Source organism: Euprymna scolopes, chromosome 23, assembly GCF_053919585.1.
Source record: "Euprymna scolopes isolate OS-2025 chromosome 23, ASM5391958v1, whole genome shotgun sequence".
Lineage (NCBI taxonomy): Eukaryota > Metazoa > Mollusca > Cephalopoda > Sepiida > Sepiolidae > Euprymna > Euprymna scolopes.
Window position 1 is genome coordinate 90,281,496 of NC_136504.1, and position 22,500 is coordinate 90,303,995.

Genomic DNA, 22,500 nt, shown 5'->3' on the forward strand with positions numbered 1-22,500 from the left:
GACATGAATCCGTTTCCGTTTGAGGAAAACCGGTTTTCTTTATTGGTGTAGTGCATCTACTAGTTGACCAGTTGTGTAATTTAAAAACGTCAGTATTACTTCCTATAATATGGTAAGCACGGATTCGAATAAACCGTATAGTAACAACTTTTATAAATTCGATATATTAAAAAAATAAAATGTAATGTTAATCTGTTTTTAAAATTATTGATATTTGAAGTTTGACTATTTTATTTATGCTGAGTAAATATTTTTTAAGATTATCATGTGTGAAAGTGACACAATGTTCAACGAGCGAGATCGGAGATGCGCCTCGACACAACTCATGCTCTTTACAGATCCCAGTTATGACAACAGGACTATTACCATCACGCTCAAAATGCATCGGTTGATTGCTACGCATTAGAGACGTTCCCAGGGTGATGAAATCAGTTTCCAGCAATTGCTATGTTTTTTGGTGTGGTTTCAAGTAAGGGAAACATCATGCTGACTCGCATCTTCGAAGTCGGCTGGGAAGTCAACACCAAAGTGTACCTGAATGTGCTGAAAAGTGTTGATTCCTTGGTGCAATCAGATGGCCGCTGATACTCTTAATGTGGCACAGGTCTGGGCGTCCACAAGTCAAGACATCATGACTTGGCTTTAGAAAACGTGCTATAACTTTATATCCTATCATTGACCCCCTTCTCCCCCGAGCTAAACCCGCTGGACTACTTGGTTTAGTCATACGTCAGGAATCTCACCAACATGATCTCCCACAGCACCAAAGCCAGCCTGATCGCTGGCATTCGCCGAGCTCCTGCTGGCGTTTGTGAAAAAGGCATGCTCCCAGTTACGGACCTGTATAGAGACAGTGATTGAAGCTGAAAGAAGCTACATTAAATTGATGTCAGCTCTACGACATACGTTACCTGAATTGACTTTTTTAAAATAAAAGTTTTGAAATAAAGTTATAGTGTTAATTTCTTTAGAGCGATAACTTTATCGTTCCACTTTATATAAAGTTATTTTCTCGATCATCGTAAAAAAAAAACGTGTTAAATGAACAGATATTTTCTCAAACGAAAAAACACAATTGTGAGTGATATTTTATAAATTTTAGTTTAAAATCAATAAAAATTGATCATTTTATTATGACTACCAGCAGTGGAAGGTTTTGTTTTAAACAAACTCAAAAAAACAAAAGATTATTAAATGTATATTGTGGCTATTTTCCATGCTTAAAACGATTCATCTGGAAACGTAATAGTTTGCCTGGTAGAAATATGGGGTTTGAGCTTCGGGGTGTTTTGCGGGTAAAATAAACACCCTTTTTGAGGCTAATATTTATTTTTCACCAATAAATCCATGCTTCTGTCTAAATAGAGGTTTTGAATAGTACCGAATTCAAATATGTGCGTCGTTTGTCATAGAACGGTGTCATTTTGCTGTTTTACCTTAATGTTTTATATCAGGCCAGGGGTTTAAATGTGGAAAATGTGCCTAAATCAGTCGGAGGTCCATATAGTTTTGGGATTGTTTAAACTTGTAATTATCTTACCAAATTGTAAGGCTGCATTGGATTTGGCTCGCCATCATAAAAGCTTTGGCAATTCTTTTCTATCGTATAGAATATAATCTTGTGTGGCAGATATTAAATTAACTTATGACTTCCGGTCTGAATTGATGTTGATGGTATGAATTCAAACGATCGTCTTCTCTACAAAAACTAACCCTGAATGAAATTTCCATACGTCAACACACTAACATGTTAAGAAACAATCACATAATTATGCAATTAATTGAATTTGCATTTATGTATATCTCAATTAATATAACCTTAAGTATTTTTTTACATATTAATCAATAAATGTGTATGTAAAGGATTCGCTCTTAAACTAATTAATTGATCATTTGGAATTGTAAGACACAGTTTATGTGCGTTTATATGGGGTCGTACTAAATACTATCTTTAATTTTATGCAAACAGGATCGAGGTTTCATTGTAAAATTTGACATACTCCTGATTTTTGTGAAATTTACAACACTAGGTATAATATATATCGATTTTTCAATGTTTTACATAGGCATCACCACTTATCAAGGCCAAGAGACCACTCGAGGATAAGGGTTAAAGAGTTTATTGGACAATATAGTAAGCGTTAGTAATGGAAATTCGGTAAATTTGTTAACTTAAGTGGAACGGCGCATCAAAAACTTGTTTATGTTAGACTTGAAGACAACCATATTGTAGTCAGCTGGAAAGAAGGAAAACGGAAGACAATTCCATAGGCGTGCAGTTCTAAGAAAGAAGCTTTGTTCATGGAATCTACGTTTAGGTTTAGGCGCAGATAAAGAGTGGGAGAAATTGTGATTGTATTTTCTGCTAGACGAGTGTTTCTTGTGAAAGTTTGGCGAGGGGGGACAATAGATTGGAGCTCAGTCGAGCACTTTCCATGAAAATAACTATAAAGCAAAGACAAACTCGCAACATCTCTTCTGTGAGAAAGAGATTGCAAGGAAGCGAAAAGGACATCTCCTACGAGGCTACAAAGTCTATTTTGGACTTTATCAAGGCAGGATAAGTCCTTTCTAGCAGCTCCTGCCCAGATGTGGCAACAGTACTCCATCTTTGAACGTACCTGCTTCTTATATAGATAGAGAATTGCATCAGTAGTGAGAAATCTACTGGATCGATAAAAGGATCCCACCATTTTTCCAGTGGTCTTGGCAACGGATTAACTGTATGTGTTCCATTTCAGATAAGGAGTAAAGTTCAAAACCCGGAAGCTTGTCAAAACATGGAACCTCCCTAAGACGAGAGCCATTCATTTCAATTCATGGCAGATGGGGATCAGAGCGTTGATGATGTAAAGATAAAAGCTTCGTTTTAGATGCATTAAAAGTGAAGGACCTTTTTGGGTCATATATGGGCATAACCTACATTTAAAAATTCTAGTAGTTCAAATTGTTATCGAACTTAACTCATAGCTATTAGGCCCAATGCATTATATTTTGAACAGAATTGAAATAAGGTTTCTAGACATTCTAGATGGCTAATATTATATCATAGTATCAGTTCGGTGTAAAAGTTTTTGCCATTTTGTGGATCATTATACACTATTGAAATTTATTTTATGCATATTATTATACATAAACGTATGATCAGACTAATTTATAATTTTATCAGCAGTTCAGCCCGGCTTTGCTCGAGCCTTATGTACTGTTCATAAATTTATGTGCATGCATATATATATATATATAGAGAGAGAGAGACTTCTATGTAATATACTGAGTTCGTGTAATTCAGTAAATTTTCATATACCAATAGGTTTTAAGCTAAAAATGGTTGACTTAAGGATTTAGCTACAAAATTATCACATTTCATAATTGAGCATTAATATACTGTGTGTGCAAAATCAAGAATTCAAGACAAGGTGTTGATGGTAACGAAAAGTGTATTTCATTTTATGTCACAATTGTTTCAATGTCCAGTTCGACAATTTCAAGCATTATATCGTTTGAAAAATTTCAAAAAATGATGTCTAAGAGTAATAAAACATTTTAATATATATATATATATATATATATATATATATATATATATATATATATATTAAAATGTTTTATTACTATTATACAAACTTTTTATTCTAGTAATGTCCAAAATTTTAAGCTTAAGGATTCTTCAGAATAATTGTAATTGAGATTATCGTCATTCATTAATATCTAATAGCAGTTGAGACGCATTTATTATGAAATGTGTTTTATCTTCAAATGGTATCTTTCCTTCATATTATAGCTCTTTTAAAACTATCTGAAGAAACAAGTTTAAGGAATATTTATTAATTAATTGATGCCTAATACTTACTAATAGACAACTCGAATGATCTAATTTTCCCGAAAATATTCCACCATCTTCGTACTCATCTTGTATGTGAATAAATTAAATTTAATCGACATTACAATCTTACACCCTCGCATATTTGTTTGAAAATGGATAACGATCGCTTACATAGGAGTCACCACTATCAAGGCCCAGAGGCCACACGAGGAAAAGGGTTCAAGAGTGTACAGCATCAGAATCATAGTAATTGATAGTAGTGGAGACTCGGTAAATTTGTTAACTTAAGTGGAACGACTCATCAAGAACTTGTTTGCATTGGACTTGAAGGCAGCCATTAGTAGTCAGCTGGAAAGCAGGCAAAGGGAAGACAGTTCCACAGGCGTGCCGTTCTAAGAAACTTTGTTCATGGAATCTGCGTTTAAGTTTAGGCACAGATAAAGAGAAGGGGAATTTATTCATAGTGTTTTCAGATAGACGAGTGTTGCTAGTAAAAGTTTGGCGAGGGGTGACCATAGATTGGAGCTCAGATGAGCACTTGCCATGAAAATAACGATAAAGCAGAGACAGGCTCGTAACGTCTCTTCTGTGAGAAAGGGGTTGCAGGAAAGAGTATAGGACATCCTCTACTAGGCAATGAAATCTATTTTGAACTCTATTAACGCAGGGTAAGTTTTTCCTAGCAGCTTCTACCCAGATGTGGCAACAATACTCGATTCCTACCTCTTATATAGGTAGAGAATTGCATCAGCAGTGAGATATTTTCTGGGTCGATAGAAGGATCCCACAATTTTTCCAGTGGCCTTAGTAGTAAAGGTCAAGCCTAGAAGCTTGTCAAAACATGAAGTCTCCCGAAGACGAGAACAATGTTATATGTACAAATATATAAACATATACATGTACCTAACTTTATATAGATATATGGTTTGATTTTCACTTTCCATAGAATACAATAAAATTAAAGCTAAGGAATTCCGGGAAGCACCGTGTAGAGAAAGATCGTATAGATATGTAATGAGGTGTGTGTGGAGAATATTAGAATATATTTGATTGTATATAAAGGAATTAAGCTAAAAATCATATGCTTCATACTTTTTGTGCACATTTTTTTTAAATAGCAGGTGTATTCTATGTAATCGTGTTCAGAGCAGACTTCGAAGTGTGAAACGCGTTTCAATGTAATCAGTTAACACGATCATTTTAATCGGAGACATGTAGATTTCATTTCCAGCATCCTATCATTTATTTATGTTACCGAGTTTGAAATTGTGTTTAACTACTGACAAGTTATACCTCCCCTTTTTTTATCTTAGTGAGAAATAATTGGTTATATTTTATTCTAAACTGACTGACTATCCGTGTGAAATATTGAGTTTGAAGGTGCCTTTATCGATAGCAAACTCAAAACTCCAGAATTAGCGTCTGGAGGTGGGTGTGAGGGTGTTGAAAGTTGTTATATAAACTAGTCCAAATTAAGTTCGAGATTAAAGTTTGGGAGAATTACGACCTTCACTTTCTTTTCTCTTATACATCTTTTGTCACCACTGAATCGTTCGTTATTTTCGTTTCATTTTGAAACACACCAGAAATCTAAGACCTGATATTGCTCGAGAGTGTTTTTACTTATATTCTGTTGCACTTTATAAATGCTTTTATTTTACTAAATTATTTAGGTAGGTTTTGGTAGTATATTTAGTTATTACCGCATAGTTTCTTCACTATATCTATAATATAAACCTCAACTGTCTGTTTAAATGTATGTATGTATATTTGTATTTCGCGCAAAAATTTTTGACAGAGGTGACGTATTTTTGCGAGATTGATATCATATTGAAGCTCGACTCTTCGAGCGACAAATATCGAAGAATTGTCTGAAAACATTAATTCCTTCATCCTCAACTGGGCACTTTTCTACAGAGAGGGATCGCTTTTTTCGCCGATATTTTCGAAAATCATCGCCTCTTTTCGATTGTCTAGCTTTAATTTAAAATTACGTCACTTCTGATTTGGCGATGGGCGCAACAGCTAACATGTCATTTTTTTTTTAACTTTCCTTCGCAGTACGAGTTCGAGCTTGTCTGTCTACTACAACTATTTTTTTGCACAACACTCATTTACAAACACCTGGGCAACGCTGGACAACCAGGCTAGTTATAAATAAATAAAAGTAAACGGAATATGTTAATATATTCCGAAAATACATAATTAAATAAATTTTTAGGTTTAAATTCATAAGTTCATAAAGATCAAGGACAAAATTTTAAAAGCCTATATTCCGAACATCAAGATGTTTCATTGAATGTTGTTTTGGCAATCTGAGATCAGACTCAAGATGTCTCTTTCGACAAAGGCGATGAAAAGATGGTCAGATTACAGTGTACCTGTTATGTATTCATGAAATCAACGTCATAAAGATTACCGGCATCTAATTTGAGTGGGGGAATGTATTATCAGTTATCTATATATATATATATATATATATATATATAAAAGCGAAAATGTGGGGTAGGTATGTTTGTTTGTATGTGTGTTTGTGTGTCCGCTAAAAACTTTCGACAGACAGAAAAAAATTCACAACCTCGGTATCATATTGAAGCGCCATCCTTCGCCCGAAAAATATCGAAAAATTGGCCAAAAACGTTAATATTTCACCCCGAAATCGACAATTTTCTACAGTGGGATCAACAAAAATCGTCCTCTCATGACGACGACCGGTTCTACGCATGCGTCAGATGACGTCACGACCTGATTTAGTTTAAATAGCTGAAGAACTGACTAAATTTCATGTACGTCGTGTTAGCTCAGTTGGTTAGCGCGTTTGTTCATTATCTAAACGTTACGGGTTCGAATGGTGGTGTGAGATGTCTTCTTTTTTTCGATTTTTTAAATTTAAATATTAAAGCAGGGTTATTTAAGCCATTTTTAACGTAACGTTCGTTTTTCTGTTTTTTTTTTTTTTTACTTCGTTATTCTTAGGTTTTCATTACACCCCCCGACCGACCACACACACCCAAAAACACCCGTGTATCCACCGATTTTTTAAATTTTAATATCGAAACAGGCTTATTTAAGTCATTTTTCACGTGTTTTTTTTTTTTTTTTTTTTTTTTTTGTTTTAACGTTCGTTTTTCTGTTTTCCTTTTTGTTTTTTCGATTTTTACATTTAACATCGTTCGTTTGCCTTACGTTAGCTTTTTTGTGTTTTTTTTTTCGATGTTTTGAACCCCCCCCCCGGGACTGTAACACCAGAAAAAGTCTACGGTCCTAGATATGACCTAAAACTATATCCGATGGTGAGGCCCCACCTTGCAGGCCTTGGGGAGTGTGGAGCCACCCTTTAATTGCCATTGCTCCCAGGTCCACTCTGCGTGGTAGTACCTGTTAGGGTCCCAACTATGGGTTAAATAGAATCTGACTTTCAAAAAATATATTCCATTAAAAATCGTTCCTCAAAATAACTCGATTCGGCATTGAATAACCTGAAAAAGGTTGATATGCCGTAAAACAAAAACAACCAACAAACCAACCATTATATGCTCACATACATTATATACACTCCTTATATATATATATATATATATATATATATATACATACATACACCTTCTCGTTATATAACATACCGTTAACCTGCCTGGCGTTACGTAACATACATATAATTTGGTACAGTAACCAACAGCTCCTCAAAAGGGAACGTAACAAAATGAATTACGAGGGCAGTTTCAAACGAAATGCCTCCGATTTTAGAACTTATAAACTAAAACGTTGAAGAGTTATGTAGAAAAATAAATTGCTGAGCTCAAAACTCGCTCGTTTTAATGGCACCAATCAATCCCGTCTCGTATCTCTTCTTTTTATAGTTTAAAAAAAATAGTCGGCATTAGTTAAGGCAACCCTCGTATTTCAGTGATACTTTAGTGGTTTCCGAGTTTTAGTCGAACACACAGATAGAAATACAAATTTTCTTTTTATAGCAACTAGCAGGGCTACCACGCGTTGTCCGATGGCATATAAATAGTGTGTAACATCTTTATATTAAAACCTTTTATCTCTCTTTCTCACTCCCCATCTTATATCCATCTTTTTAACCCTTTCTATTTATTTTTTTTAATTCAGTTTCAACCCCAAACAAGGCACTGTGCCACTTTGAAATAGGAGCTTCTATCGGGAACATAAGTTGCAGGGGGTATTATGAAGGGAGACGAGAAGCAAAATGTCTGTTCTAATTACACTTTAACTTCTGCATGTCAGTACAGTTGGGAAAGCAGAATCCCGGAAGAGAGTTCCAAAGAGTTCTAAACATTAATGTCATTATTTTTCCTTAGTTCTCTGTAAAACTTCACTATTTTCTGCAAAGCTACAAAAAAACATTTTTTCTCTACAAATCGATCAAACCGAAACACCATGAATAAATATTTTCCGATATAAAGAACTTGAAGCAAAAAAAATTCTTGTCGAGATTACTAGACTTAATAACGCAAAAAGAGGGTGATATGCTGTAAAACAAAACAACAAAACCAAACACTGAATATTTGAAGCTATAAAATAAAACTTGAAGGATAAAAGCATGTTTGAATCTTTCTGCATTTTGCATTAAATAATGCAAAAGTGTTGATACGCCATAAAACAGAACAATCACAAAAAAATTACCAAGTCATCAAACTGATGTGATGTTATGGATTTTGTTGATCCAAATATGTAATTCACATAATCCAACCAAATTTATTGATTGCTTTTTTTTTCTCTCTCTTATATTCTTGCAGCGAATGTCCATGTCAAGTTCCTGCTCTGGTGATACCATCGCTGTACACCTTAGCGAGATGGGGAGCAAGCAAATGTTTATCAGAACAGGATTCTATAAAGTAAGTAGTTTTTACCTTTTTAACTTTGTTTCTTTTGAATGTTAGGTACGAGCAGGGGATTCGGCGTTGCTCGAGACTGAATAACGATCAACGAATGTTTCACATTTCTAATTTTGTTATTGTCAACGGAATCAGTAAAATCAACCCTTTTTTAATGAAATTGATTATTTGCTTTAATGGGAGATTACCTGCTAAATCGGTGCACAAAGTGAAAGCTTTGCATGTCTCTCGCAGTGACTATCCACAATACATTGTAGTTTATATTGCACTATAGAGAACCTACTTCTGATTTTATGAAATTGTTTTTTTTTTGTATATAATGGCTTGAATGAAAATTTAAAATGCAAGAGTCACGTATTATGCTTCAATTGTGCTCTAAACAGGAGCATTCATTTCGAACGCACAGCTTTCTCTCCAAACATGCTGATTTTAAACTCCTAACCCTTCTGCTTGTACGGTGATAAAACTTTTCAAATGCACTTATGATGTTTGGCTGTAAAAGGTTAACTTTGGTAAAAATCGGACTGTTCTTCTTTAATCTTAGTTTAAAATTATCGATTTTCGATACATATCGGAGGCATTTCGATACAGAACATATGTAAGAACACCCCCAGATATATCAGGTATATTTGTGGGATTTTTTAGTACGCCTAGCAGTTTCGGATTATACAGGGAACGAACTCGCACACAGACACACAGAATGCCTTTTATATATAAGTAGACTAGCCTGGTTGCCCGGGTGTTTGGAAGTGTGTGTTGAGCAAAAAAAAATGTGGTAGTAGGCAGGAAGGCTCGAACCCGTACCGCGAAGGAGGACAAAAACGTGAAAAAAAGGTGACGTCTTTGCCATTGCGTCCATCACCAAACAGGCAATGACAAAGGTTTAAATTAAGGTTACTCAATCGGAAAGAGGGGATGGCTTTCGAAAATATCGGCGAAAAAAGCGACCCCTCCTTGTAGAAAATAGCCCAGCTGAGGGTGAAGGAATTAATATTTTTGGCCAATTTTTAAATAATTGTCGTCCGAAGGGTCGAGCCTCAAAACGGTACCGATCTCGTGAAAATCCGTCTCCCCTGTCGAAGGTTTTAGACATAAACACAGACAGACAGACAGACAGACAGATTTATATTATAGCTTATCTGCTTTAGTCGGTGCACGGGATGGAAGCTTTGCATGTCTCTCGCAGTAACTATGTTCACAATACATTGTAGTTTACATTGCACTGTAGAGAACCGACTGCTGATTTTATTAAATTTATTCATATGTAATGCCTTGAATGAAAATTAAAAATGCAAGAGTCACGTAGTATGCTTCAAGTGTGCGAAGGCATTTCGATACAAAACATGTAAGAACACTCTCAGATATATCAAGCATATTTGTACGAGTTTTTTAATCTGCCTATCAGTTTTGGATACTATAGGGAACAAACCCATGCACACAGAGACAAACTGCCGTTCATATATAAGTAGATGTCTTGGTTGGAAGCATTACTCAACTACAAGTGTACGCATTTTTTTCTGTTATATTATTTGTTATTATAACAGCCATTTTTCTTCTATTTCTTTTCTTTTTTTCTTTCTTGTCTTCTATATTCTATATATTTCTAAGCCCTCTTTCTCGCCTTTTATTCATCCTTCTATCCCTTTTTTTTATTATTACTCGTATTTTGATCTGACTTTATTTTATTTTTTTTTGTTGCCATATCATTTTCCTCTTTGTCTCCAATTCTCCATATTCTCTCCCATCTTATTCATTAGCTTCTGTTTTCTTTTTCTACCTCTTGTATTTCTGTCTAATTGTTCTTCTCTGTTTTTGTTTCTTCTCCTTCATATCCAGTGTTCTCTTATTCCCCCCCACCATAATTTTGTCTCCTCTTTCTTCATCCTTTTCCGTCTTGGTTCCATGCCCTTTTTTTATTTATTCAATTTCCACCCCAAACAAGGCACAGTGTCATTTTGAGGACATATTGCAGGGATATTATAAAGGGAGATGGGCAGCAAGACTTCTATTCACATTACACTTGAACTTCTGCATATCAATAGAGTTAGAAAAACAGAATCCGAGAAGGAAGTTTCAAATTCTAGCAGTTCTGGTGAATAAACTATTGGAGTAGAAGGCTTTCTTACACCTAAGGATCTCTACTGTGTAGGGGTGAAATTTAGCTGCTTGTCGGGAGTATTTACGTCGTGGGGGTACAAGTGCTTGTTGTTCGTCAAAGCATTCACCATTAAAATACTTGCAGAACAGGCAGAGGGATGCAAAATCGTCGATGGGTCAGAGGCTGAAGCTTGGATGATAGTTCATGACCTATCAGGTTGGCGACTCTTTTGAACCCTGTCCAGGAGTAAGAGACTAGTAGCAGATGCACCAGCCCAAATGTGACAACAGTAATCTATACATGGGCGAATGGTGACCTTATAGTCGTACAGGATACTTTCAGGCGTAAGTAGCTTTCCAACGCGGTAGAGAGAGCCAACCTTTTTCGCAGCAGCCTTGGCAATGTTCTTAATGTATCTGTTCTTTTTTCATCATAATTTCTCTAGTTCTTCGTCTTTTTCTCTCGCTTCATTCACTTTCTTTTGTATCTCTCCCACCTTTGTTATCCGTTTCTTCGTCTCTGCTGCATCTTCCATTTCTTCCTAATCTCCCGGACCTGTCGGTGGAGCATTAGAATACACCGACTACCCCCCTGCAGAGGGTAAAAGTCCCTCAATGGGGGTCGTGGATATGGCCTTAAACTATATCCAGTAGTGAGGCCCCAGTTTGCGGGCTTTGGGGAGTGTGGAGCCACCCTTTAATTACCATTGCTCCCAGGTCCACTCTGACCCGGAGTGGTAGTACCTGTTAGGGTTCCAACTATGGGTTGAATAGAAACCGACTTGAAAACAACAAATATATTCTATTAAATAAACTTTTCTTTAAAATCTTTGGATTCGGCATTAAATAAAACAAAAAGGGTTGATATGCCGTAAAACAACCAACCAACCAATCCTCATCTCCTGACATAATATCTACCATTTTTCTACCATTTCCTTACTCGTTGATTTACTCTTTCTCTTCATCTCTCTCCTTCTCTCTGATCATTTTAAACGGCTTTTCTTCTTCTCTCCTCCTCTCTCGACCTTCTCTTGTTCTTTCTTTTCAAATAATTTACAGTCTCCGATTCAGGTTTTGAACTCTAACGTCTGCTTCAGTAATTGACGTCCATGGATGGATAGCTGCTTTTCTTTAACTTATTACACACGCACGCACAGGTATATACGTGCGCGTGTGTGAGAGAGGGAGACATTTCTTTTTCGTTATTATAAAAAATAAATGTTTTCCTCAATTGATATATGACGTCTTTCATAAATGTATTATGTCGAGTTAGACTATTTAAAAGCTTTTTTTGAACGTTCATAAATATTCATATAGGAAGTCCGTTTTACTTTGTCTAACAGTCATAATTTATCCCAATGTGTTTTATGTGTATATATATATATATATATATATATATATATATATATTCGAAAAGCTTTTAGTCGTTTATACATGGACGGAAACAAGAAAAAACAAAATGTCTTCAAAATTAATAACATAATGCAAGGAAAAAACTAGTTACATAATCCATCCTCAGAAGCAGACCATACTGCTAATAATACAGAAGCATTCCTTACTTCTGTATTTCTAGTAAGATTCGTAATCCTCAAACTAATATACGGTCTACAATGGGGATTAAATGCATATGTATATTATATACTAGCATGCATTGTCTCCTCGTATAATACGCGTAAATATGATATTTTGATTAATGCGGATTTCGTATTAATTATAATATTTTACTGGACTTAATATATAGCAATGATTTAAAAAGTTAAAGAAAAAAAATTACTCATGCGCCAAAACTGAGAATTGAACACAAAACGTGTAGCTTACGATTTACTTTGTTCTTTGACGTTAATCACTGAGCTATGAAGACATGTCTGCTGCAAGTCTAAAAATTAAAACATGAACCAATAGCTATTACGTTACGCATTCATATCCGTAATGCTGTCGTCCGACCTTCAACTGGCAAATTCCATTTTGTTTTTTAATTTCACACTCATGCCCTGATTTTTCTCCGACTAAAACCCAAATATGAAGTTTCGCATCGGTTCGAATACCCTATACATGAAGTTTTATGTCTGTAGACAAAAACTGACAAAAGTGTTTGATAGGCAAATATTTTCAAAACAAATATACGCTTGATAAAATATATATAGAGGTTTGTGTTTACTATAACATTTTTATGCAAATATTACACAAGTATAAATCATGTAGAATATCTGTATGAACATAATTACACGTAATAGCTAACTAAAGATGGTCATCCCGTGTGAAAACCGACAAAACTAACAGGGAATTATAATAAATCTTGAAAAGAATATGAAAATTAGCTAGATCTTTTGCAGATGAATGCGATTCCACGATTCATATATAACAAAGTTGTACTTTCTTTTAAACAAAAAATAGAAAAAGGTTTTTTTAATACGAATATCGATGCAAAAAAAAAAAAAAGGAGTATAGACATATACATGGAAGCTTCCTTCAGGCTTGACAGACTATGGATGCCCACTGCAAGGGTGCTTGCGCGTGGCTTTTTTTTCATGCAAGAGTTGCACAACTTCCAGCTACACTTCTGAGTCGGTGTTAAATATCAATGGTAGGTGGAGATTCAGGGCGACGGGAAACAATGCCGAGACAAGCGGAGAGTACAGGGTGACCAAAAAAAAAACAAAAGCTAAATGGAGACCATCTAGAACTTATGCTGTAGAACGGAGTAAAAAAGGTCAAAGACCACAGTGTTTTGATGTGATGTTTTGATATAGTAAACTAGTTATGACCAAAGTTTCATTTGATTCGGACAAAATACTAAGAAACGAGCCCTAATTTGAGTTGGGGCCCGTTTTTATGGTTAACCCTGTACATACAGCCGTCTGGTACTAGCCAAGCCAACGTTGCTTAACTTTGGTGATCTGGCGAGAACCGGTGTGTCAACGTGATATCTTCATATATATACTAGCGTTTTAGCCCGGCGTTGCCCGGGTGTTTGGAGGTGTATGTTGAGCAAAAAATATGAAGCGGTCATTTTTTTTAACTTTGACCTCTATTATGACCCCTTAACATTTATTGTTTTTTTTTTTTTTTTGCTCAAGTCAAGTTATTAAGTTAAATTCATGTCCAAGGTGTTATATAGGGGTTTCATTGAGAGAGTTTTATTAAAAGATGAATCTTAGAGAGAGATGCTTAGGAGTCTTATTACAGTGAGGGATGTTGAAAGACTCCGAGAGAGAGATTGTTCGTTTATAAGAGACTTAGAGAGATATTGTTCATGTTAGAGATTCTTATATATTAAAATGTTCATTCCTTGTTGTGTAGAATGGAAGAGAAGGAGAAAGAAGAAGCTCTTTGAGTGAGGACATAGTGTTCAGACAGTTCGGACATGATGATGTTGAGACGTGTATGTAAAGACATATAACACAAATATATAATACAATTCCACTTTACCTTTTTGTAAGAATCATAAGACACAAGACGAGCTTTACAAAAAACACTTGATGGTTTATTTCGTCACACGGCCGTGTTTCCATCACCAAGAATTCAAAGTCTCACATTTTTTTCTTGAAGTGACGTCTCGCTTCTAGACGTCTGACTCTCTCTGAGTTTTTTCACTGACTGATAACTCTAACTAAAGTTTTTCTCTATTCCTAGAACTTTCTATTTTCCGTGACGTCATACACATGTTAAAACGTGTGCATTTCACGTGTTATGGACATACGTGTCCAAAACTTTTCCTATTTCTACAAAAGGAATTTTAACCTATATTCAATATGTTAAAAACATTATCTTATAAGCTGCATTCTTTCAATTTAAAATTTCATAACAAACTTGAGAGTTCACATTCTTTCCTTGAAATATTTATCTATATTCTAAACAATGTTTGTTTTACATTTTTAAATTCTCACACGTAATCTATTTCTAAACTAGATTACGAGGTTCCAATTTCGCCTATGCTATTTCATTTTCATTTTAAACTAAATTCTCCATTTTTATACTTACATGAAAAGGGGACAGCCCTTATCATGTAACACAAGGAACCTATATCTAAAATTTCAAGTGTTAAGACCCAAAATTGGCGGAGGAGTTTGGTAGAGTTCTCAAAGGTCAAATCGTGAAACTTTGACCCCTTAATCGCCAAATTTCTGGCCGTAACCCCATCAGATCGATTTTCACAAATCTCAGTACCCGGTATTTCAAATTTCGAGTCTGTAGACGTAAAATTGACAGTTATTGCGTAGGGAAATGCACACACACACACAGATACAGACACGTCCACTTTTATATATATATATATATACTAGCATGCGTGCCCGGCGTTGCCCGGGTATTTGGAGATGTATGTTGAGCAAAAAAAAAAGCGGTCAATTTTTTTTAACTTTGACCCCTATTATTACCCTTGAAATTTCGTCTGTAGAATTAAAAGTGACAGAGTTGTTGCATAGGGAAATGTACACACAGAGATAGACACACTTTCACTTTTATAGATGTATAGATAGATCTATATATTTGTTCACTTTTTTGGGAAAAGAATTCCATCAAAGTGCTCGATTACAAAGAAATATTTTCAATATAAGAGCTAATATTTATTTACTTAAACTGTAGAGAAGGTAAAAAAAAAACATTGGTACCGTAGGGCTCAAGCCTGAATAATGCTAGGCTTTCGTCAGCCATATTGTTTTCTCTGAGAAAACAATATGGCTGGCGACATCCTAGCATTATTTACCATTAACTGGTCCCCCTTATGTTAGGCTTGAAACTGCTGCCAATGTTTTTCTGACCTTCTGTGCAGTTTATATATATACAAGAATAAAAAAAGCATTGGAAATGCGAAAGGATATAGGGATGGTATGCCAAAAAGTATACAAACAAGATAGCTATGAATGGCTAGGCACATAGAAATAGAATTGCATCCAAAATATAGCCCTATAGCTTTTCTCCAATCTTCATTCCGTGCCATCATTACGGTTGTAAAAAGCTATATTTATTGTAGTTTATTTTAGAAAACTTACTTGTTTTTATTAGTAGATTGTGTATAGTAGCCACAATATCTAGTTATTTTTGTGGCTAGGGCTTGGATTTTGATTCTAATGGTCAGCTTCCAGTGAGTTCTTAGAAGATGACTTTCTTGCAGTTTCTTTTGCGGTTAATTTAACTTATTTCCTTTGGCGTTTGGTGAGTTCTTAGAAGAACTGGTCTGATCTACTTTTCTTAGCGAGCGAAGAGATTCAGCTGCATTTAACAATGGCTGCTATAGTGTATTTTTGCGCATGCGTGAGAATTTCAAGTTTCCTCCTTATTTTTCAATAGTTTGACAGTAGTCATGTGTCTTTCTGCCAAGAGCGACAGACGTCAGTGTTAGCCGTGATCGTCTAGAGGTTAGGACCCCACGTTGTGGCCGTGCTAACCTAGGTTCGAATCCTGGTCACGGCATTGACATTTTGTACATATTTTACAGTCCAAAATCTGAAGAATTATTTGTTTTTATAACATTGTTTTTTGATGTCGTACTTGCTGATAGGTTACTCTTATAACAATTTTGATCAACTGAGATAAAGATTTCGTGGTTTCATTAACGCTGGTGGGTTACTGTTTAAAGAAAAAACCTTAACGTTCACCTCAAATATTCAGCGTCCAAGAAATATAGGCCACTGGCAAACTGGAACGTCTGTGAGCATCCGGTATATTATTTGGAGCTGTCCCTTTTGAGAGAAGTTCCGTGTTCGAAGTGGTCTGTCTACATTGGGTATATAGTGTTTAAAACTTGTTATTACACGTAATCTTATTTAATTATGGAGTTAGCTAAAAAGCGATGGGTCACTGCACTTCTCCGTGTAAAGAGCAGTCGATGGATGCTTGAACTGTTGTCAGAGACCATTCGTACACCGAGATACATCGTCTCAAAAGAAAGAAGAAGAAAGAAGAACAATTGGCCATTTTTGTACCCCCTTTTTTTTGCTCTCTTTTTACATTTTAACCGACTTCTGACACTCGCTGGATTCGTAAGACGCTTCTCTGTAAGAATATGTGCTTTTTGAAACTTTTAAGTTGATTTTAGTTGAGATTTGGATAGTTTTGTTTTGTAGGCGTATATAGGCGTGTACGGGCCATCCCTATATAGAGAGTGCTACCGCCTCTCTGATATATATATATATATATAATATATATATATATATATATATATATATATATATATATATATATATAGTTTTGGTTGTTTATTATTTAAATGATATTATGGTTAACGTTTCTACCTTGGAGATCCGGTGTTTTCTTCGAAAGTCGCCCATTTTTTATTTGGACGTATTTTTTATTTATTTATTTCGGTTAGAGCACTGTAAAAGTGGTGGAAGAATATTTGTTTAAATAGACATTTGGCGAGATAATTTACGGGTGCCACTCCCGTGGGTCGATCGGTAGAACTGCTGTCAACGCGATGCTTCTAGGTTCAATCCTCGGCTTGGGAGACGTGCTAGTCTAGCGGCACTGATGAGTTGTGATAGAACGAAACAGGACTGTATGTCAATGACTCTCTCTCTCTCTCTCTCTCTATATATATATATATATATATATATATATATATATGTGTGTGTGTGTATAAATGTTGAATTTATAAATCATAGTAAGACAGGAAATTCAGTCCATAATGTCTTTATTTATTTATTTATTTATTTATTTTTGTCATTATATAAATTTTCATTTCTTTATTTTAATCTTTTGGAGGCATAAAATCGACTTTATTCTAAACACAGGAATCTCAAATTTAATTTGAAATATACAGAAACACCTAAAACAGTCAGACGAAAAACCGCTTTCCAATCAAATGCGATAAGAATTCGACGTGTTATATTTACTGGCGTATAAATATGATTTCATATATAGACAATATAAAAACATTATGGTTACTTTTGTTATTTATCATTTTATTTCTATGCGATGACCAGATTAAATCTGTTTTTAGTTTATTCACAATGAAATGTTATCGTTAAGTTGAGAATATTTGCTTAAGAATATAAAACTAGATGTTCTGGATACATCCGATAAAATGTGTTCTCAAAAAATAACAATACAAGTATAAATGTGGTATGTTTGCATTCTGAAAACGGCAGCATAGATAGACAAATAAAGAGATATATAAGATGACAGACTGGTATAGATGGCCGTTATACAAAGTGAACGTACCTGTGTGTGCATCTGTGTACATTTCTCTGCGCAATAACTCTGTCAATGTTAAGTCTACAAACTCGAAATTTGATGTACAGGGTACTGAGATTTGGGAAAATCTTTGTAATCCGTTTTCGGCCAGATTTGACCTTTGAGAACTCTATCAAACTCCTCCACCAATTTTGGGTCTAAACACTTGAAATTTTAGATATAGGGCCCTTGGACATGGACCTAACTTAATACCTTACTTGACCCCCAAACAAATGTGAAGGGGTCATAATAGGGGTCAAATTTAAAAAAAAATGGCCGCTTTTTTTTCTTTTGCTCAACATACACGTCCAAACCCCCAGGAAACTCTGGGCTGAAATGCTAGTGTATATATATATACTTAAAAGTAGACCAAAATAATGTAGTAGAAAAGAGTAAAATTCTTTTATTGATTAAATTCCTTGTATTCTTGTTTAAATTACCTGCCGTGTTATCAATTACGCTGGAAGCGCTTTCCGTTGTACATCTATGCATTTCTGGGTACGTTTAACAACGTTTGCACATACTGCCTGTAGATCTTTTCTGGTTATTCTCCTGATAGCGTTGGTGATATTCTCCTTTAGTTAGTCTAGATTGTGAGGATTATTTGCATAAACTTTCTGTTTGAAAGCCCCTCAAACATAAAAATCACGTGAACGTCCAGGGAACGTGGTTGTCATAACCCTTTGCTTATTATTCTCTCTTCCATAAATAAGTCATGAACTCGTTTCGGTGATCTGTGGGACGTGTGGCATGTAGCGCCATCTTGAAAAATAATTGCATTTTGTCTTGTGGTGTCAGTTGGGCATTAAGAGAAAAATTAAAGGGACTAGGTTACTCTTAAGTGTGACGCATAATCTGAAAGAAAATTGAGTAGAGAAAGATTAGATAGGTTGCGCTACTCTTAAGCAGACCACATTATATATATATATATATATATATATGTGTGTGTGTGTGTTTATATTTATTTAATTTAATTTTTCATGTATCTGTTAGTAAGAGTAATGTTTTAATAATGTTAATACACTTATTTTTATATATTATGTTATTGTGTATTTTATTTATATATTACCGAAATAGTAGTTGGATTTTGTCCACATTTTATATTGGGAAAGTTATATTTTTTCACTGGAAAGCCATGAAGTAAACCGCTGTCGTGTTTTTAAATCTTCGAAATGACTCTATGGTAAACAGCTGACGATACTCGCTTTCCATTTCACAATTTCAGTTGAGGGTTCTTGTTTCTATATTTGAAATACAGTATACACTATTTTCATAAAAATATGTTAAACTAAAATATATTTCATCCCGTGGAATGTCCACAGGTCCTGCTAGTATGAAATAATCAAGGGAAGGAATGATAAATATAATAAACAAACCATATACAATATTAACTAGGTAAACAATGACACAAAATACTCAAAATAAACATAATACATTATCATCATATCGTATGGATCCAAATATTCTGTTGTTGGCATTGGTTTCACTGATATTTTCTTGTCAGAATTCTTATATATATTAAGTTTTTTCTCGTGCTGGCATTGATATTAAAAGCCTACGTTTTCTACTTTAAAATTATGAAAACGAACATTTTTAATGTTCTCAGACATGGGTATACGAGCGACTACACGAAGATTAACTGATTTGTATATTTCTTTAGAAAAACGAGTTAATTAATTACTTATTTATTTTTATGGTTATTTATTAGATGATTGGTTTCATTTAACTATGACGTTGAATTTTATTCATGCGTAATTTCTACATTCTACATAATTTTGTAGAATTTAAAGTAAAAACTATCGAGCACGCAGAATATATATATATATATAATGGAGAGAGAGAGAGATAAGTGATGTACAGGTTTTCATTGACGTGTTAAGCGATGCTATTGTGTAAAGAAATCGGGCTTAAGCATTTGGACAATGTGAAAAGATCGTTAATTTACTGCCCGCACAGACGCGACCGAATAGCGTAATGGTGAGAAGTCTAGGCTGTCGTTCGAACGGTCGGGTTTCGATCTTAGCTTGAGTTGGTTTCCTGTCTGGCCATAACCAAGTGTTATTGGTTTTTAGACGGCAAAATAGCTGCAGATGAGTCAAAACTGAATGAAAAAAAAAACATTGACCTTGGCCTGGTGTAAGTTAACATTACCCATTTTTTTCTGAGTATGTGCTGATTAAAAGTTATAGGTGAAACATTATTTTTACAGTGAAGTAGTACTATATGGGGATGACATATATATATATATATATATATATATAATGACTTTGTCGGTGTGCGAAAAGCTCTACCAAACTCCTCTCTAAATATTTGGTCTACATAGTTGAAATTTTATATTTATGGTAGTTGAACCTGTAGCCCACGTTTGATTTGGTTTTTAGCCGGCAAAATAGCTGCAGATGAGTCAAAACTGAATATAAAAAATCATTGACCTTGACCTGAAGTAAGTTGATATTACCCGGTTTTTTTTGTTTGTTTTTCTGAGCATGTGCTAATTAAAAGTTATAAGTGATACAACATTATTTTTCAACTACTGCATATGTGTGGATTTAGGTTAGACTCGAGAGCTACATTTTGCTTCGATTCTATCCGATGACACACATGTCATTTTTTTACGTTTGAAATCATTTTTATATACAATATAATAATTGATAGAGAATTTGCTCTATAATAATAAATACAGACTCTGGGTGAATTAAAATATAATATTTAAGCGTATTTTATGACCAGGCAATAACGGGCAGCCTGCTAGTATATATAAATAAGTAAACTTGTTGTTCGTATGAGGAAAGGTCTTTACAGGACTCCTCTCTCAATTTTTGGTCTACAGACCTGAAACTTGATATATAAGGGTTTTAGACCTGTAGGACAATTCGATTTGGATTTAAGCCAGTAAAAATAGATTCTAAGACGTCATAATATTTTTTAAAAAAATGGAACTTGGAAGGCGTATGTGTACTAAACATATTTCTACGCATGCGAAAATTATACATTTATATCTTTGACAGCGTTATGTTTTAAGCTTTTGTATTTATATGGATTTAGACCAGACGGTAATAAAGGTTTTGGTTTAAGTTCTAACTAATGGAACTTTTGCCATATTAGTTAAAATATGTTGAAATAATTACTGTATATTAAGTATATATGATAATACAATATTTGGTCTACAATAATTAATGCGAATTTGCATAATTAAAAATTATAATAATCAAAAGGAAATTGGCTCTATAATAATAATAAATTGGCTCTATAATAATAATACATGCGAAATCTGTATAAATAAAAATGTCATATTTAAGCGTATATTATGACCAGGCGACATGCTAATAAATAAATAAATATTTAAATAATTAGCAATGATATTGATTACAATAATAACAAAATCAGAAACGAAAAATAAATTGACAATATTCCTTTTAGGAAATACAGGATGATATCTATTGGAATAAAGTAATGCGTATAAAACTAAACTGCTCGGTTAAAACCGGAAGTGCTTATAGAGAAAAACAGTGGCATGTATTTGATCCAAGATGTGTGCGTTGAGCAATTTAACGTCGCAAACAGCGTGAAAACACGGTTAGGGCCAATTAAAGACCTACCACGCATTTATATACTAGTATAAGGCATACACGTTGTTGCCTGGTCGTAAATTACGGATAAATATTATATCTTTATTAATGCAAAATGTGTATCTATTATAAACAGAAATACCGTAGGTATTAAACGTAACATTTAATTACCTTAAAAATAATCAAAGTAAAAACAAAAAAGGGAAAGAAGTTAAAACACGTGCATGCGAGTTCTAAAGAGTTCTTTTCTTGTAAGTAAAATTAATGCTCGGGCAGAGATCAAAAGCAAAACTCAAATATAGTGAGTCTAGTACGATAACCATTAAATCAGCTTTACATAAATTTTTAGGAAGGTTTGTAAACCGACATAAAAAAAGCTATCATATGTCACGACCACGCATGTGTAGTCGTGAAACAGTTGAAAACATAAAAATCCGACGATGACACTCCCCACGTACCAATTTTTCAATTTTTACTCCTTTTTTCCGGATGAAAACCGATAAAAAAATGTTTTCCACTTATCTGAATATACTATGCACCAAATTCCAAGTCGGTAAATCAAAAATTCGTTGAGTATATCGGTTGAGAAATGTCCTCACACACATGTTTACTTTTATAGACATATAGGTAAAGCTATCTCTGAAAATACAGTAAGCAATGTATAGAAGTCTAAAAAATCTAATCGGATCAAAATGCTGATATTAACGGATGTCAATATGCATTTTTTATATATAACTTATAAAACTCAATCTGTCTGTCTCCGTATTTTCAAACTCTATCTCTAGGGGCCTCAAATGATTGGATTTTTTATGGACCGTTCTTACATGGGTCTTTAGCCTGTTAAACTAGTTTTTAAGAGGTCAAAAAGAGGTCAAAATTTTAAAAATTGTTATACATTTTGTACGTTCATCATAGTTTAATTTTAATCAGTTCATATGCGTGTAATGTTGGTAAAGTGATTACGACAGCAGCTTTG

General features: G+C 34.4%; 1 protein-coding gene across 4 annotated transcripts in view; it reads left to right on the forward strand.

Moving 5' to 3' along the window:
- Positions 1–22,500, forward strand: part of LOC145246048 (atrial natriuretic peptide receptor 1-like) — a 1,646,502-nt gene that overhangs the window by 1,231,819 nt on the left and 392,183 nt on the right. For all 4 annotated transcript variants that reach the window (XM_080107889.1, XM_080107890.1, XM_080107891.1 and 1 more), the window contains one exon: positions 8,587–8,685. In XM_080107889.1, the coding sequence (XP_079964015.1) occupies positions 8,587–8,685 (99 nt within the window). The remainder of the gene's footprint in view (positions 1–8,586; positions 8,686–22,500) is intronic.